This window comes from Schistocerca serialis, chromosome 6 (genome assembly GCF_023864345.2).
Source record: "Schistocerca serialis cubense isolate TAMUIC-IGC-003099 chromosome 6, iqSchSeri2.2, whole genome shotgun sequence".
In the NCBI taxonomy this organism is placed as follows: Eukaryota; Metazoa; Arthropoda; class Insecta; order Orthoptera; family Acrididae; genus Schistocerca; species Schistocerca serialis.
In genome coordinates this window covers 547,261,821-547,282,486 of record NC_064643.1, presented here as the reverse complement: position 1 = coordinate 547,282,486, position 20,666 = coordinate 547,261,821, and the positions used below count along the sequence as shown (strand labels likewise).

The following is a 20,666-nucleotide window of genomic DNA, read 5'->3' as shown; positions in this document are numbered from 1 at the left end:
ATCGATTTGGGCTTTCGGAGCCGAAGGCTCACTCGTGTACCCTTGATGACTGCAAGACACAAAGCTTTAGGGCTCGCCTGGGCCCACATTGGACTGTTGATGACTGGAAACATGTTGCCTCGTCGGACGAGTCTCGATTGTCGAGCAGATGGACGTGTACTGGTATGGAGACAACCTCATGAGTCCATGGATTCTGCATGTCAGCAGTGGACTGTTCAAGCTGGTGAAGGCTTTGTGATGGTGTGAGGGGTGTGTAGTTGGAGTGATACGTCTAGATATTACTGTGACAATGACATGTGCGTATGTATCCTGCATCCTTTCATGTCCATTGTGCATTCCGATGGACTCGGACAATTCCAGCACGACAATGCAATACCTCACACTCCAGAATTGACACGGAGAGTCTCCAGGAACATTCTTCTGAGCTTAAACACTTCCGCTGGTCACCAAACTCTCCATACATGAACATTATTGAGCATATCTGGATGCCTTGCAACGTGCTGTTCAGAAGAGCTCCTACTCTTACGGATTTAAGGACAGCCCTGCAATATTCGTCGTGTGAGTTTCCTCCAGCACTACTTCAGCCATTAGTCGAGTCCATGTACGTCGTGTTGCGACACTTCTGCGTGCCCAAGCACAAGAAAGTCTTGGGACTGCTACGACTCATGTCAGTATTTGGCCCAGAAATATCTTAACGATCTGTATCAGTCATTGCTATTTAAAATGTAATCATTATCAATTTCTTCGTTAGAACCAGGATCACCGTCAAGTCTGAATTAATCAAGCATTTTCGTAAGCTGTTCTTCAAAATTTGGATCGTCTGCAAGCAGAATACTCTACTAAAATACAATAAAATAAAAATTCAGATACTAGCCGGCATATATTATAACCGTTACATCATGGCATAAACTAATTGAAAAAATGTTAATGATTGAAATAGTTCCTGTCGATGCACTTACCTTATGCAATTCTGAACGTGTAGACACAAATTCCCCTAAATATTAGTATATACTGGGTGTTTCAAAAATGACCGGTATATTTGAAATGGCAATAAAAACTAAACGAGTAGCGATAGAAATACACCGTTTGTTGCAATATGCTTGGGACAACAGTACATTTTCAGGCGGACAAACTTTCGAAATTACAGTAGTTACAATTTTCAACAACAGATGGCGCTGCAAGTGATGTGAAAGATATAGAAGACAACGCAGTCTGTGGGTGCGCCATTCTGTACGTCGTCTTTCTGCTGTAAGTGTGTGCTGTTCACAACGTGCAAGTGTGCTGTAGACAACATGGTTTATTCCTTAGAACAGAGGATTTTTCTGGTGTTGGAATTCAACCGCCTAGAACATAGTGTTGTTGCAACAAGACGAAGTTTTCAACGGAGGTTTAATGTAACCAAAGGACCGAAAAGCGATACAATAAAGGATCTGTCTGAAAAATTTCAACGGACTGGGAATGTGACGGATGAACGTGCTGGAAAGGTAGGGCGACCACGTACAGCAACCACAGAGGGCAACGCGCAGCTAGTGCAGCAGGTGATCCAACAGCGTCCTCGGGTTTCCGTTCGCCATGTTGCGGCTGCGGTCCAAATGACGCCAACGTCCACGTATCGTCTCATGCGCCAGAGTTTACACCTCTATCCATACAAAATTCAAACGCGGCAACCCCTCAGCACCGCTACCATTGCTGCACGAGAGACATTCGCTAACGATATAGTGCACAGGATTGATGACGGCGATATGCATGTGGGCAGCATTTGGTTTACTGACGAAGCTTATTTTTACCTGGACGGCTTCGTCAATAAACAGAACTGGCGCATATGGGGAACCGAAAAGCCCCATGTTGCAGTCCCATCGTCCCTGCATCCTCAAAAAGTACTGGTCTGGGCCGCCATTTCTTCCAAAGGAATCATTGGCCCATTTTTCAGATCCGAAACGATTACTGCATCACGCTATCTGGACATTCTTCGTGAATTTGTGGCGGTACAAACTGCCTTAGACGACACTGCGAACACCTCGTGGTTTATGCAAGATGGTGCCCGACCACATCGCACGGCCGACGTCTTTAATTTCCTGAATGAATATTTCGATGATCGTGTGATTGCTTTGGGCTATCCGAAACATACAGGAGGCGGCGTGGATTGGCCTCCCTATTCGCCAGACATGAACCCCTGTGACTTCTTTCTGTGGGGACACTTGAAAGACCAGGTGTACCGCCAGAATCCAGAAACAATTGAACAGCTGAAGCAGTACATCTCATCTGCATGTGAAGCCATTCCGCCAGACACGTTGTCAAAGGTTTCGGGTAATTTCATTCAGAGACTACGCCATATTATTGCTACGCATGGTGGATATGTGGAAAATATCGTACTATAGAGTTTCCCAGACCGCAGCGCCATCTGTTGTTGAAAATTGTAACTACTGTAATTTCGAAAGTTTGTCTGCCTGAAAATGTACTGTTGTCCCAAGCATATTGCAAGAAACGGTGTATTTCTATCGCTGCTCGTTTAGTTTTTATTGCCGTTTCAAATATACCGGTCATTTTTGAAACACCCTGTAGCATTCAATACCGCTGAATCATATAACCGAATTTCGATAGTGCATGCGCACTGATCGACGACTTCGACAGCTGGAAAGCTTCAATGAAGCAAGTAGTCTTGCGCGAAAACGATAACAGACAAAAAAATGATACCAACCGTGCTTCGTTAAAGTGACGACGCTTGTGATCTACGGTTAAGGAATCGGAGGACCGTAGCGAAAATGAAAATTACAAAAAGTTATAACCCAGTAATAGTCGACAATCTATTCAGAAAAAAGACCTCGCTTCACCGGATACTAATCCTAATGTAGTGATAATCCCTTTCGTAGGAAATCTTCCGAGCTAGCTAGCAGAACTTTTTAAGAAACAGGGGTTAGACGTTATTTGTGCTTCGGCCAACAGCCTAGAGAACCGTTGTATTCACAATGAACAGCCGTATAGATATAAATTTTCAGGTTCAGGGCTGTATAATATCAGTCGCAGTGTATGTGATGCGTCATATATAGGACAAACAGGTAGAATATTCAAGACTAGATTTAATGAGCGTTTACAGAACAGAAAAGGGTAGGTGAAACACCATTCAGTGTTTGAGGAGCCCTTAAAATCTAGTGGCCATCAGCCGCCGACGCTAAGCAGTTTAAAAGTAACCCATTCAGCCGAAAAGGGAAAAAAGCTGATCTCGTTATAAGAGGTGGAAATTGCTACACTCTCGTGTGAACATAGTGCTACACTTCTTAATGATGAGTTGTTTAGCAAGAGTCAGACATTTTATCGTTTAATGACACATGTCATAAGGCCCTTCCCTTCACTTAGAACTATATTTTCAATAATTTGTTGATCGTTGTATTCTTTTTTTTCTTACCTAGACCTATTCAGTATGTACCATTGGTTCTGAACCTTCCATTTTCGTATTTTTGTATTGTGCATAATGTTTTAATCCCATGATATTCAAGTAGGCACTAAAAGGTTAAATTTTTTATTGCTTTGTGTGAACGTACAATACGATTGTGTGGTATTCGAGCGTGAATTTAGTAATGCAATGTTATAGTATTCTGCCCCCTCATACGGACACCTAATTTTTTTAACGCTTTTAAGATTTGTAAAACTTTTATTGCAGTTTTGTAGCTGGTTTATTTGAATGTTCAAGGACGCTGCTTTTGAACGCTTTATCCATGTCGCACCTGCTGGTTAACTTTTAATATTACTATCGTTTACCATTGTAATGTTTACCTAGTATATACAGTAGCATCGCTGTATTGCACGTGATTTTGATGGCCCATATTCCTTGTTCAATAACTTAAATCTTCATTACATTTTAACTTAAATTTTAATGAAATTTAGTCATTCTCACTAAGTATAGATTAACGTCTCATATTAGCCTTTTCTGTAGCTTACGTTCCTAGGGCCATCTATTGTGCTTTCGCTGTATTAGCGCGGCCATATTAGGCCACGCGCTGTTAGTAATTCTATTGCCGCTGCCGGTTAGACCGTCCAGCTGTTTGACAACCAAGCTTACATGTACACGTGGCTCTTCGGGCGCTCTACTTGATGCTGTAGCAGTTCAAAGGTATCTGTAGTCCTTTGTTGATTTTCTGTATTAGATGGTCAGACCACTTTCCCGCTGTGGCCTGTGGGTTGAATTCCGAAATTTTCTGTGCAGGTTCCCACAGTTCGTTTTCGTTGTTTTGACGACCGTATTTTCATCCAGACGGTTTTATGTGTGTATGTGGTTGTTGTAGCAGGTCGCAATGAACTTCACTTGACAGTTTTACGCGAGTGTTGTTCGCAGTTTTGCATTAAATGTTTAGCGCAGCTTAGCACCGTGCTTTATAATGTTTATAAGATAATTGTTTAATTAGTCTCCGTTTTCATTTTAGATAATCTGACGATGCCTGACCACGGCGAAACGCATTATCTTTAAATAAAAATAACTTTTCATACGTGAGGTTTTACTTTTAATATAATGCAAAAGACGTAGAAAGAAGCTTAGTTGGCAGAACACGCTGAAGAGCCAAAGAAATTGGTACATCTGGCTATATCGTCTAGCGCCCTGTCAGCACGCAGAAGTGTCGCAACTGAAGCAGTGCTGTCGGAAACTGACACTATGAATCCTGCAGGGCTGTCTATAAATACGTAAGAGCACGAGGGGGTGGAGATCTCTTCTGAACAGCACTATTCAAGGCATCCCAGATATGCTCAATAATGTTCATGCCTGTGGAGTTTGGTGTCCAGCGGAAGTGTTTCAACTCAGAAGAGTGTGCCTGGAGCCAATCTACAGCAATTCTGGACGTGTGGGGTGTCGCATTGTTCTGCTGGAATTGCCCAATTCCGTCGCAATGCGCAATGGATGTGAATAGATGCAGGTGATCAGGCAGGGTGCTTACGTACGCGTCACCTATCAGAGTCGTATCTACACGTATCAGGGGTCCCATATCACTCCAACTACACACGTCTCACAGTATTACAGACCCTGCACGAGCCTGAACAGTCCCCTGCTGGCGTGCAGGGTCCATGGCTGCATGAGGTTGTCTCCATACCCGTACACGTCCAAGCGCTCGATACAATTTGGAAACAGACTCGTCTGACCAGGAAACGTGTTTCGAGTCATTAACAGTCCAATGTCGGTACTGATGGGCCCAGGTGAGAAGGAAGCTTTGTGTAGTGCAGTCATCAAAGGAACACAAGTGGGACTTCGTCTCTGAATGCCCATATCGATGATGTTTCGTTGAGTGGTTTGCACGCTGACACTTATTGAATGCCCAGCATTGAAATGTGCAGCAATTTGCCGAATACTTGCACTTCCGTCACGTTGAATGATTATCTTCAGTTGCCATTGGTCCCGTTCTTGTAGGATTTTTTTCCGGCTCAGCGATGTCGGAAATTTGAAATTTTATTCTATTCTTGATATTCACGATACACTCGTGAAATGATCGTACGGAAAAGGACCACTTCATTGCTATCTCGGAGATGCTGTGTCCCATCGCTCATGCATTGACTATAACACTACGTTCAATCTCACCTAAATCTAGATAAGCTCCCATTGTAGCAGCAGTAACCGATCTAACAACTGCATCAGACACTTGTTTTCTTATATAGGCGTTGCTGACCGCAGCGCCGTATTCTGCGTGTTTACATATCTCTGCATTTGAACACACGTGCCTCTACCAGTTTCTTCATACACTTCAGAGAGCACGAAGGTTTCTTTGGAGAGGTGTGGGTGGTATAGAACTGAAAGCAGAAGGTCATGTGATCGCTCCCTCCCACTTCCTCCAACCCTCAAACCCCTTCACCCCGCCCTACTCCAAGCAGAGACGTGATATAATGACAGACAAGAAACTGTCGTACCCGTGACCAAACCGTGAACGAAGTTACCTAATATCGGCGAGGACTGTCTAGCATGTCTTCAAGGAATGGTGTACCATTCGCAGCTATGTAGCACCGCATACGATCAGTAGTGATGCCAATATCCTAACTAATAGCGACTGGATCTTATCAACGCCAATCGGTTTCTAATGTAACAGGAATTGCTGCTGTCAGGGAATGTAGGTCTATCACAACCAGTTTTAAAGGGAAAACCGCGAAGGGATCTGCATGCAATGGACGTTTGGAGTCCAGCACCTCGCGTGAGGTCATACCTCACATGGGCACGTAGAACTGCAAGTCTTCAGTCGGCCAAACAGGACAGAAACTGGATAGTTGCTGACTGGAGACGCATGATATGGTTCGAACAGTAATGATTTATCCTCTTTTTAAATGATGCAGGTCGTCGAGGGCACCGTCCCTCAATTGAGCCATTTAATCCGCAGTGTGTGGTTGAGGCTGGAGGGAATTCGATGACATGTGGGGAGTGTCTTTCGTACGATGACTTGGGTCACTGACGTCAGGATGCCGTGTACCTTGACTTCGGGGAGGCATTGGACATCGTCTAACACTGCAATTAAGAGAAAAAATAAAAGGTTATCGCGTATCGGACAAGATTTGAGACTGGATTCAAGATCTCCTTGCAGACAGAACATACCACGTCGCTCTTAATGAAACGTAATCGATACTTGTAAGCGCAATTTGCAAAGTATCTCAAGTAAGTGTGGTAGGACAGCCGCTGTTTACAACGTTTATCGATTATCCAGTAGAAAGTGTCGGAAGCTCTTTAAGAACGTTCGCGGATGATGGTAGGATCTATTATCTGTAAGCAGATAGCAACACCATAAGACAGTATCGACTTTCAGAATAATGCACAGAAGATTGATGAGTGGTGAAGCCTCTGGCAGCTGATCCCGAATGTAAATAAATGTAACAAATTCAGCTTGCATAGGGAAAGAAATCCACTATTGTACAACTACAATATTGTGACAACACATTCCTGGAAACAGTATCTACAGTAAAATATCCAGGAGGAACTATCCAGAACGACCTTAAGTGGAATAACCATATAAAATTAATAGTAGGACAAGCAGACACCGGAAGAATCTTAAGGGAATGTAAACCATCGACGAAGGAAGAGGCTTATTAGCCATTTGTTCTACCGATTTGTGAGGATTTTTTTATCAGTTTGGGACACTTACCAGGTGGGACTGTTAGAAGAGACAGAGCAGATCCAATGAAGAGCGGCGCGTTTCGTCACGGGATCGTTTAGTCGACGCGTGATCGTTATAGTGACGGTGATCAAACTGCGATGGCAAACGGTAGAAGAGAGGCACTGTGCATCACGGGGAAGTTTACTATTGGAGTTTCGAGAGAGTACTTTCCGGGAAGAGTGGGGTAACATATTGCTGCCTGCCACGTACATCTCGCGAAATGACCACTAGGAGAAGATTCGGGAAATCACAGTTAGTACAGAGGCTCACGGAACATCATTCTTCCCACGCTGCATTCACGAGTGGAACGAAGGAGGTCGTGGGTTTACAGTTGAAGGTACCATATGTACCCTCCGCCCCACACCGTCAGGTGTCTTGCGGAATATTGATGTAGACTATGTAGATGCCCCATCATTCAGGTTACCGCGAACACACCAATATGTTTCACCATCCTCGGTTGCCAATTGTTGCCCTTTATTGTTGATTAACAAGCCATCTCTACGCGTGTCTTCGAGATGATAACAGGCGATTCACAGTGCATCACATTTACGTTCCTGAGTTTGACGAACGCACTGGCACCCTATCGATCTTCGACTGTTTCCATAAATCAAGAAGTCATAAGTCCATATAAAATGTCGTAGATTGTTTGGAATGTTGCGGAAAGTATCAATCACCGTCCCTGCAGTTCGGTAATCTCTTGCGTCTAATGAACAATGAGTAACTTCAGGTTGGTATGGCACTTACGGAGAAGCTTATGAAGTCTCTTCCTCTGTGAACTGAGGCCATTATCGACTATAGTAACGGTGTAACAGTTTTATGCCCGGTATGCTTTTAGAATTAAGAAACTGAAAGAATGAAAAAGGTCTGATAGCCGGTACAGTAAAAATAGAGACGAAAATGAAGAACGTAACTGAAGTTCTCGATCTCTGTCCGAACTGACTCGGCTTTGGCCCCGTGGAGAATTTCTGTGTTACTAAAATTTCGATAAACCGAAACGTCCGCAGTTTTTATAACGAAATCCACTGACCCTGTGTCCACTGGAAGGAACGAGTAGTGTGAGGTGTTATTCCACGTGCCACGTTACGCAAAAGCGATTGATTAATGTTACTGGGGCAATATTTTACTAATAAGTTAATCATAACAGCCAGATGTACGGTAACAATCCAGGTTTATTAACTGAAATAATGGTGCGATTAAGCACGCACAGCCAAACTCTGTGGCCTAGCGGTTCTAGGCGCTTCAGTCTGGAACCGCGCTGCTGCTACGGTCGCTGATTCGAATCCTGCCTCGAGCATGGATGTGTGTGATGTCCTTAGGTTAGTTAGGTTCAAGTCTACGGGACTGATGACCTCAGATGTTAAGTCCCATAGTGCTTAGAGTCATCTGAACCATTTGAAATACGCACACATACGTGCTGCGCTATGCTCCCAACGATAGCACAGCGCTCCCGGCACACGACTCAACTACCACTGACAATGCGAACTAAGAACGTGTGTCGGTGTTATTGTTAACCGGTACATTTAAATGAAGGTGTAAACTATTCAAAAGTGTGCTCGATTAACTGACTTCGAGGTGTGGTAGCTCTGGAAACGTCACAAATTAATTTGAAATCTGTAACTCAAGATTTACTTCTTTGAGATCACTTTGAGGGGTGTGAAAGTGTGAGATGATTCCGAAGATACTATCCACGTTGTAAGGAAATTTTTGATTATAGAAGGGGCAGTCAAATGAAAACGAGACACTTGGAAAATAGTAAGTAAAATGTTTATTATTTGAAAAGTATTGGCCTTATCTATTAATATACTTATCCCACTGTGAAACAAGCCAGTCAGTAAATTAGTGAAAAAATGTTTGCAGTTGCCTATGAAACCATTAATGTGCCCAGGCGTGCACGTCTTCGTCCGAAGCAAATCGACGATCGCGAATGTCTTTCTTCAGGGCTCCAGAAATATGGAAATCGCATAAGGAGAGAACGGGACTGTATGGAGGATGTGGGCAGGCCCACATGTTGCCATGATCGTTTCGAGTAAGCTTCAAAGTTTCTATGGGAAGCCATTACACATCCTCCCTACAGCCTGTATCCATGCGATTTTCTAATTTTTAGAGCCCTGAAGAAAGACATTCGTGGCCGCCGATGTGCTTCGGTCGAAGAGGTGCATGACTGCGTATGATCACGTTTCCGTAGGCAGCTGCAAACATTCTTCTTGAAGGCATTAACTGGCATGTCTCACAACGGGGTAAACGTACAGGGTGACAATTACTGAACTACATGAAAAGGAAACGTATATTAGTTACAAACTACCACGTGTACACACTTCATTCAACACGTAAACGTCACTAAAGATATTTGGATTTAGGTTACGACATGTTCGATATACCTGCCGTCATTGACGATGATGTGGCGCAGACGAATAGCGTAATTCAGCATGCCCCGCCGAAGTGTCGGAACATCGATGCTGTCAATGACCTCCTGAATGGCTGTTTTCAGCTTATCAATTGTATTGGGTTCATTGCTGTAGCCTTGCCTTTAATATATCCATACAAAAAGGAGTCGCATGTGTTCAGATACGGAGAATATGGCGGCCAGTCGAGGCTCTTGCCAGTGGCCCCTGAGTACCCTAGAGCCAGAATGCGGTCCCCAAAGTGCTCCTCCAGGACATCAAAAACTCTCCTGCTTCGATGGGGTCGAGCTCTGTCTTGCATGAAACACATCCTGTCGAAATCAGGGTCACTTTGGACAATCATCTTCCAAAACATTCAAGTTGCTTTCGGTAGTCACCGTGCCATCAAGGAATATCGCACCGATTATCCCGTCACTGGACATTGCACACCACACAGTCACCCGTTGAGGGAGAAGAAACTTCTCGGTCGCGAAAAGCGGATTCTCAGTCCCCCAAATGCACCAATTTTGCTTATTGACGTACCAACACAAATGAAATTTTGCTTTGTCTCTGAGCCAAACTACACAGCGCATACTAATTCCCATCATGCGCCGCGGCCAACCATGCAGTTTGAATGTTCTAACGCAAACCGTTCAGAGGTTATGACGATTTTTATTCATATAGTTCAGTAATTGTCAACCTGTATTAGTAATAATGGCGATTACATTTGAAATAACAAACACTTTACTCATTTTTCCCCCACTGTCATTTGAATGCCTCTTACGTAATGAGAGGCTCGGTCGGTGTTCTAGCACGACTGTCGCCAGCCTAAGAAGAAGAACTTAATGCTGTGTTCCGTCGTTACTTCGGAATCCGGATTTAGCCATTCAAGTGTTATGAAGCTACAACGAGATTAGAGAGCACAAATAGACTTAACAGAAGCGCAGGATGAAGAGATTGCTGACTAATCTGTAATCTTAAATTGCTGGGACGAAGTTCTACAGTTGAAGTAGGGGCCGTGTCTTGTTTATCTTCGTGCAGTCATAAGCATTAACCAACTTGAGTTTTTATCGTAGTATAACAAAACGTGCAGCTTATGCACGTTGTATATTACACGTGTTCCCACAACTGTCTCTGACAATGTCACCTCTCATGTGTGTACGGCTGACAGCGTTATCCCTTGCTTTTAAAGTTCATGCACAATGACACCTTCATCTTCGTAAGGCAGCCAGTACCTGTCAGGGATTCGAGTTCTGCACTGCACACGGTAACTAAAACTTGCACATAAGAGTTTCCACATATTCAGGGTACTTATGAAGTCAGTGAAACATCTAGTAAAAGAGAAGTACCGATATATCGCTCAGAACAACGTAATTAATATTACATGCGTAGTAAACCAAAAACTCAGCTACATTCAAAGACTTTCCATTAAGATGTTATTTTCTGGTGCTATAAACTTATTTTTGTCTATGACCATTACCAATCTATCTGCAAACAGTGTTGTTAGCGCATGTATCTAGTGCATGTTTACTTGCGACTGGTAACAGTTTTTTATGTATCTGTCGTAGTATTTATTTCCATAACATATCGTCAATGCTGTCGCTGTATAATACCTTCTCTTGTTGTTTATCGTAAGTGTAGCGCAGACGATATTGTTATTCGCTAAATATTCAATGTTTAAGCAGTGGAATTTATTGCTGAACAGTATTCGATAAGACCTATTTAATGTTTGCTTTTTTGATAGCTTCAATTGATACGTAAGTCAACGATGTTGTGTGTTTCAGTAGGTGGCTTATTCATCTATGGAATTCTTTGTGATAACAGTAAAATATTTGGCACTAAATAACGAGTGGGTCAGGAAATCAAGGATAAATTGGCACAGGAAAATCTTTTGAATGAAAATACGTATGCGGCTTACTTGTGTCTCAGGACAGCACCAGTCAATAGATTTTTCACCAGTTGTCCAGATTTATAGATAGATATGTGTGTTATACCAACGAACATGCACATCTAACACATAAAAATAAAATGCAACATATACTGCTCATACAGTACCCTATAACTAAATCGGAACAGGCGTGTGCATAACCTTTCCAATTCCATGCAAGAACATAAAATCTAACATATATCAACCTCACGATTGACGAGAAAGCTTACTTGATAAGGGCTTAAAATATAATTGAAAACCTAAACCAAACATGAAATCATTGACCATTCGTCTTACTGCAACCAAGGTCGCAACTGACGCAGCAAAATTAAGACCCAGACAAAAAATGAAAAACAGTACGAGCATCACACAGTATAGAAAAAAATTAACACACAACCGTCGATACAAAAAAAGGTGAAAAATTAGATCACTCTACACACTAGAGCAAAAACCAAAGCTCATCACAAACCATGCATCGGAATTAAAGCAGAAAAGAAACAAGTTTACTGATAATAAATCGCAATGACTGTATAAATAAAGTAGTACTCAAACCAGTATTAAACCAGAATTGCTTTGAAATCTGTAATGCAAAATACACACAAAAGGATAGAGTAGCCATCGATGTATCACAGCTGGCACCATAGATGTCATATTTCGAAATAGAATGGAACAAAAATTTTTAGAAACACAGCACACTTGCAGAGAAAGTTGAATATTTTTCTTGTTATGTAGATGACACCCTGCTACTAATAGATGATTCCGGCACAGACATTCAACAGATGCCCAAAATAATTTCTTCATATACGACAAGACCACACACTCAATGTATCATCTAGCAGATGGAACAATTTTAGCCACTGTAGGTCTTCAGTTTCATCCTTTTAATGTACCACGCATATGCATCACATTACTGGCCAGTTTAAGCCTTAGGCCTTTATCAGATGTCTGCAATATAATGCCAAAACTACAGCAAACAGGTAAAACATATTAGTGGAGCACATTACAAATGCTTATTACGATTGTTGTTTAAATTACTTACGCGATACTAACGTTATGTGTGTCACATTTTAAAAAATCGTGTTATTTGGAGCTATACGCGTCGAATGTTAGTGATATGGTCTTGCACATACCAGTCAGCTTACAGGAACAGCTATCATAACAGGTCATGTAGGAAAAAACCTTATTGACAGGTAGCTTATTAGCCCTTGCACGTTCGTTTAACAGAATACCGTTTACTTTCCCGCACGCATACACAACTGTTACAAATCACAGGGAACATGCAGTGGCACAACAGTACTTTCCCTCATTACTGTAGTAAAACAGTTCTTACATTTGATAAATGTCTCACTTCAAATCGAACTGCGAGCTTATAATTATGCACAACACTGTTGAAATTGTTTACGGTACTGTCAAATAATAAAATGATGTACATTTGTTGCTGTGTGTAAAAAATCGTTTTTCTGGCTATCATTTTCACTGAAGTGGTCTCACGTGTTTGTTTTCTTATAATAATCTATTAAAACTTATAATTTTCGTCATTAGTAAAATTACAAATCCACTTCTTTGCAGAGGTACGACACTTCTCTGAAGCCACCACCCAGATTTCATGGCAATAATATCAGTCACTCTTATTAATTAAGTCACATAATGATGCTCCACTTTATGCATACAAGCACTTTATGAATACAAGCATAGAGGCTATTTTCAATGATGGCGTATAAAACTAAAGCCATTTAAAAAGGAACAATAAGACCACATAGCATCATTCCAACGATAACGGAAGTTTAATTATGTATAGAATGATTATAAGTATTGTCAAAGTCCATCAAAGGTTGATAAGAACTAACGACATGTAGGCGAGACTGTCATCATATGTCTGGCGATGATTTTGTCTTTGCAAAATGACAAGTCTTAGCATGTATTTTGGTTGGTGCATGTTTCCATCCAAGATAATATGCTGAATCCTCGCTACGAAAAAATCCTCACTCTAAACTAAAATTTTGCTTGATACCCCATATAATCTTACTTTTAATGGTAAGGATAGATGTAGTACTGAATGAAAAGCTCTCGGGAAATCGAGAAATAGTGCATCTACCTGACTACCTTCATCCATGGCTTTCGGATGTCATGTGACAAAAGTACGGTTTGAGTTTCACTTGATTGATGTTTTCGGAATCCATGGTGGTTGGCATGATAGACATTCTGTTTCAGATGTATTACGTGTGAGCTCAGAGTATGTTAAGAGATTCTACAAGAAATGGATGTCAAGCATATTGGACGACAATTTCGTGAATCACTTCCACCACCCTTCCTGTAGACGAAGGCGACCTGTGCATTCTTCAAGTACTCCGCACGGCTGTTTGTTCGAGGGATCTACGGTGGACTGTAATTAAAACAGGGTGTAGCCGCAAATTGGGGGTAGTATGCTTGGGTATCCTCACGGCTCGCGAACTTCGTACTGTGGTAGCAAGTTCAACTGTTTCTTTACACTACTGACACTAACAAGATAATCTTTGCAGTGCTATGAGTATTTAATCTGTTACTTAGTATGGCCTTTTACGTGACAGATATAATGTCATCAGAAATAATGGTAATGAATTCATTTTGTATGCCCTTACTTAAGTAAGTTACCTATCTTCCAGGCTTAGCCACACGATTAATGTGTTCATTTATTACGGGGTCGAACTTGGCCCTTAATTTTACTAGCCGTAAGAAGTTTCCAGAACCAGGATTTCAAAACATTTATTGGTCGCCTCTTAATGAAATATTATTTTCGACAGGAAAACATTCTGTGGAAAATAGCCTTAACGAAACCGATCTATGCCTCTTTTCTTCCTAGTTAATTTGATCTTGAGCTGCCTGACCCATTGTTTTTGAGTTTTTAATTCTGTGCAAAAACTCTTTCCACGAGCGCATTTCAGTAATACGGTTGCGGGACATTTCATGGCAAGATAGAATTTTTGATAAACTTTGCCAGTCTCTTAGACCGCTTCTTATGAGAAAGCCAGCACTCGTATTGAACAACTCGCAACAAAAACAATACACAGCATTTTTTTGTTCGAGAATACACAAGCCACGTTCGCCTAACTTTTTCGTCATTTGAAGGATGAAAGAAGCAATTAAAAACAGTAAAAGCTATCAGAGAGGTACATGAACTATTCACGAACAATTGCCAAAAATATTTTTCACCTAGTGAGTATCTTGCTGTTGACAAATAGCCTTTGGCATTTAGAGGAAACTTCCCGTTCAGGCATTATATTCCTAGCAAACTAGCAAAGTATGGGTTAAAAGTGTTTGCTCTGGTTGATGTAAAAACAGGTTACACTTTGAATTTAGAACCGTACGTCTGTAAGCAACAAGAGGGACCACGTAATGTCAGTAATTCAGCTGAAGATATTGTTCTTCAAATGGTCAGTCTTTCAAACGTTAGAATATATTATACTATGTACAAATATTAAATGTATTGTATTTAGATTTAATAAAAAGTCATAAAACCAGTCATAAAGACAGTTCAAAGTGTACAAATAGACCGCTTGCTTTGTGGATGACACCAGTTATCCGCGCGAGTGACAATGTCACGAATTTTCGCGCGAATGACGGAGGGTTAATTTACAATCACGTATTCCACGCAGAGTGATTAATGGAAGTACAGACATACTTTTAAGAGCAGTTGGCAGCGTCGCACCCAGGTATGTATGATAGACACTTTATCATCATGTGCGAAGGTAGGATTTTGTATGGATGCGCATTATTTTGAAAACAAAGAGCCGACTTATATTTCAGAATGTCTCATGGTAAAATAGTGTATTTTGCGACAATGTAATTTAATCTTAACATGGTACAACAATGTAGAGCTAAAAGAGCAACTTGATAAGCGTTGAAACAGTCCGCAGCGTTAGTTTGCTATCATATCTTGGATCCACACAATGCGAACATCTTTTCAAGCCGTAGTTGGATGCCACCTTTAGGCATAAGTATAATGGACCTAGGGTTGTACTCGAGGTTCGTCACCGTTTTGTCCGTGGTCCGCACATTGTGCCTCGACAACAGGTAAGCGAGTCCCACCTTGACTTGCAACAGACCGAGTCTCATACCTGAAATAGAAAGACAAGAAACGTAAGGAGCCTGTGCATTAGGCAAGGCAACAGAGTGATTGATAAATCTCTATGTTATTGAAAATTGAAAAAAAGATAACGAGAGAGTTTTTTGTTCCGTTGCATCTCTGTGTTCATGATACGTGTCACTGGGTATTTACAAATGTTTAGAAAGACAATTGGACATATATCAAACATTTGAAAGTAAAACTGATGAAATGAAAACAACTAAGTCAATGACATCAATAATAATAAAAAAATTCAACGTATACATTTACTTCATTTTAAAAGGCTTCGTAATTTCTCAAAGAATGGGGAAGGTGAAGCTTTTGCTTTTCCTATCTGTCGTATAGGAATGCAGCAGTCTAACGTTCTCGACAAACAGGTGGTATTTATAGGGGTGAATACCTTGTCCTTTTCAAGGTAAGAATCCAACGAGAGATCGCAGTTTACTGCACATGTTCTGTGAAAACGATGCAGTGTTCAGGTACCGAAATACTGGCAGTCTCGAAGACGTTATATAACTGCAGTTACCTAAGTTACCTGAATAAGGAAGAAAATGTAGGCCTTGGTCATCATCGGAAACTGCAGCCTATGGAATAAAAGTTTGACGAATACAGGATGTTTTGCAGAGAACAATAAATATATTACAAAGTGGTTCTACAGACAAATTCGAATGAAACATGCGTCCAGCTTTTACTCGTAGCAGAGATACAACTGTTAGAACACAACTCACCCAAATACGCACAGAAGACACTAGGCCATTAGAGGCAAGTGATGTAGTTCACAACTGATATTTTTAACCCATCTGCAACTTCAGTGCACTTTCTAATCCTCTCGACAACACCACGTGTTGTTTTTCTGAGTTCGTCTTGGCGTTTATTTACAAAGGGAGCACTACTCATGATCCGTACAATTAGTTCGTCTAATGTGTTTACTTTGGATCCTCAGACTTTGCATTCCAACTATTCTCATAGGCATAAAGTGCTGGAATATTGTTGGTCAACGAACTTGATCATTTCTATCTATCTATGGTTACGCAAGAGGCCCAGTTAGCTGATTGTCTCTCATGATACAACAAACACTTACCGAGAAGCGTTGTTCAAAATGTCTGGGCCACGGCATGTGAGCTTTAGTCGCATCACGGATGTTGATAGTATCACGAGTAAAAATGGCTTCAGCAGCAAACAATATAAATGGCAGTACTCGAAGATCTTGAATTAGCCAACAACAAAATTACAATCGTCTACCTTCATCTCTTTCACCGAGAGGTGGAATCTGCTACAAATGATAAGGACAGAGGCCGTGCATACGCAGTGTCCGCCATATGTTTGGTTCAAATGGCTCTGAGCACTATGGGACTCAACTGCTGAGGTCATTAGTCCCCTAGAACTTAGAACTAGTTAAACCTAACTAACCTAAGGACATCACACACATCCATGCCCGAGGCAGGATTCGAACCTGCGACCGTAGCGGTCTCGCGGTTCCAGACTGCAGCGCCAGAACCGCGCGGCCACTTCGGCCGGCGCCATATGTTTGTATGTGGAACACCGCTGTGTATAGAAATTCTGCGCAGGCTTGTTGAAGGATTACGTTCTACCATCTGAATAATTAATGAAATGTATTCGCAGTTGCGAATATGGACAACCATCACCTTTATAACAGAATGAAGACAATGAAAATTTGTTTCAGATCGATACTCAAACCCGGATTTCGCGCTTATCGCAAACGGTCGCCTGTCTGATCACGACTCACGGCCAGACCCAATGCATAAATACAACATAAGCATACATCACATTTGTAAATACATGCAGCATTAATTGGACAACAAATCATACTCACAAAACAATTCAAAAATTCAGTTGTGTAAGCTCAAGCACAACTTCACCTCAGCTTAAAAATTAAAATTAAAATCTTAAAAGAAACCCGCTGCAACTTGAATACCGACCGACGAAATGAAAAATTATCTCTGTAGCCAGTTGTATCTCAGTAAGCAATTCAGCTAGACACACGTCACATGGAATATTGTATTCGAATTAGTCTAGGCTGCCAGCTCCTAAAATGTTTAGAGTTCCTCCTGAAACTCCCTGTATAGCAGATCATGGTGGCTAGAGTAAGTAAACAATATAAATTCATGTTTTCCTTATATTCTATAAATTTTAATAAGTTACAGTTAACGTAAAACTGACGGGAGACTTTTCGATTTATTTCAGTGTTCCATAATTCTCATAATATCGGTACCTGTACCTTAAGTACAAATTATCATACGTAATAAACATTATATTCTTACTTTGCGTATTACTAATTTACAATTCACTAACCATCATCATAATTAGCAGCAGCATCAAACTGACACACAGTGTGGCATACTTGTTCGCTCTGGACTACTTCAAGCCTTACAGTCTTCACTCGCAGGCCTCTACACATTTGTATCTATGCAGTCTGCCCACCTTACATCAGGTCGCGATCCCTGTCTTCTCACATGTCGTGGAAGCCATCTAAAGCGTCCGTGGCCCATCTGCCATCCGGCAGCCGTATTACTAGCACTGTTACTACCTATCGCTGACCGTTTTCTTCATTTTACTGTCTCCAAATAATCTGAAACAGGAATCGCTTCGTTGATAGCTGAGAATCACTCGATTTTCTAATGGTTTCCAAAGATAAACTGGAAGTTTAATTTTGAAAATTTTATTTAGTTTACAGGAAGCTCCTCAGATCAATTTTTACACTTCAGCTCTTTCTTGGCTGTGCATCCAGCCATCTTCCTCAACATCGATAGATACACTAACACAAAAGCTGCATTGTTAAGTTGCACCATCTTCTTTCCGATATGCCGGTTACGCGTTATTTATCTTTTATTATAACTGATTTTAAGAATACTTTTAAATTTAGTTGACTGAGATTTTTCAATAATTAATGCACTAGAAACAAACATCGCAATTTCATTAGTAAAATTACGGTGGGTCAGTTACGTTCCATTTATCCAAACACCTTATTTTCCAGTTTAAGGATAAGAAAACTTACTCTAGCGCTGTATCCTAGGAATATTTCGCGGCGACTTGACCGACTAAACCCTTCTCGGTTTACAAGCGGCGTCATTTCGAAACGACTGGCTTGTAAGCCGAGAAGAGCAGATTTACTCTAGTGCTGCTGATAATTTTGATGATATTGCATATCCGTGTTAGCTACTCCCTTAGTTTTGAACTTCCCATCATTCTACTGAAGTCTAATAGAAACTGTTGCCTTAATGTATATACTCTTCAACAAGATAACATACACTAGTGTCCAAAATTAAAGCAACAAACGGAAATTTTGCAAGGTTGCGTTTATTTTTCCGCAAGACAGGTGATAGTAAAATAAAAATAACGTAAAGAATACAGAACGTAATCAACTGCAACATGCGTAACTGTAGACAAAAATGTTCTTCTTTTTTGTTTTTCAACTTACTCATTCTGACAACTGGTTAATTTGCTCAGTATGGCGTGTGACCACCTGTGGCACCAGTAAAGGCTTGACAACGACGGGACATGTTGTGAATGATGTCATCGATCCCATGTTGAGGCAATAATGCCCATTCTTCCCGCATAGCTGCTCACAAGTGTTGGACAGTGGTTGGTGGATGCTGATGTGATGCAACCTGTTTCCCTAGTGCATCCCAGGCATGCTCTGTGGGATTCAAATCGGGAGAGCGAGCAGGCCACACTATGCGTGCAATATCTTCCGTTTTATGAGGTCGAGCATTACCTCCATCAGTACGAAGTCTGAACGCACAGCATCTTGGAACACCTGGTCATGAAATCCCAAGATCTCCTCACGGTAGCTGCATCAGTTAAACCTTGCCAATTCACCCGTAAAATTTGGAGAGGTGTTGGAGTGGTCAACAAAATCTCTGCCCACACCATTAGGGATACTCCTCGATATCGGTATCTTTCTACAATGTTTGGGTCCCGAAATCGTGTTCCATGTGCCCTACAGATGCGAATCCGTCGAGAATCACTCTCCAGACCAAATCGGGACTCATCAGTGGAAAGGACATTGGGCCACCGTCCGACCTTCCAGGTTGCATGTTGACGGCTCCACTCTAGACATTCACTTCTGTGGAGACGCTTCAGAGATAAGACAGCTGTCTCCAACAATAATGGCCACCCTGTTGGAGCCTTCTGTACACTGTTTACCTCAATACAACACGTCCAGAGGACGCTGCGAGGTCAGATGCCAGTTGCAGTGCAGTAGTAAGGGGGTACCGTAGTGCCCTTACATCCAAATTACGCTCCACTCTCTCTGATGTCACACGTGGTCGGCCCTGTCCTGGTCTCCGAGGTACAGTTTCGGTCTCTATAAACTGTCGCCTCATCAGAGAAACAACAGAACGATTCACACAAAGCAATCGGGCCACATAAGTTTGCCCTGTGCCATACTGTACCGTCTGTGACTGTGTACACAGAAATTGTGGATGTGGCATTACCCTGCAAACACCACCCCTTTTGATAGGTGCCCTGACGTCATTGGTGACATTGTTGCCCGTTGATCGAAGTGCCATATTCCGTCCAGAACAGGATCGTAACGACATCTGTTGACAGTTTGTATGGTTATGTTGTGAATTAGACACAGGAAATAGAAGTGCGTTATTTTAATTTTGGACACCAGTGTAGTTTGAATCAACGTCTTGTCTATCAAGGGCTCTTAGTAGAGTTTTTATTGAAAGCGAGTCAAATACTCTTTCAAAAAATGGTTCAAATGACACTAAGCACTGTGGGACTTAACATCTGGGGTCATCATTCCCCTAGACTTAGAACTACTTAAACCTAACTAACCTAAGGACATCACACAGGCCGGCCGAAGTGGCCGTGCGGTTAAAGGCGCTGCAGTCTGGAACCGCAAGACCGCTGCGGTCGCAGGTTCGAATCCTGCCTCGGGCATGGATGTTTGTGATGTCCTTAGGTTAGTTAGGTTTAACTAGTTCTAAGTTCTAGGGGACTAATGACCTCAGCAGTTGAGTCCCATAGTGCTCAGAGCCATTTGAACCATTTTTGACATCACACACATCCATGTCCGAGGCAGGATTCGAACCTACAACCGTAGCAGCAGGGCGGTTCCAGACTGTAGTGCCTAGAACCTCTTGGTCACTCCGGCCGGCCGCCGATGGTCA

At 41.8% G+C, this 20,666-nt stretch overlaps 1 protein-coding gene across 1 annotated transcript in view; it reads right to left on the bottom strand.

Moving 5' to 3' along the window:
• Positions 1-15,329: 15,329 nt before the first annotated feature.
• LOC126484974 (cytochrome P450 6k1-like) overlaps positions 15,330-20,666 on the bottom strand; it is a 91,881-nt gene continuing 86,544 nt past the window's right edge. Inside the window, exon 8 of the mRNA XM_050108578.1 lies at positions 15,330-15,517. Coding sequence (XP_049964535.1) covers positions 15,330-15,517 — 188 coding nt within the window. The remainder of the gene's footprint in view (positions 15,518-20,666) is intronic.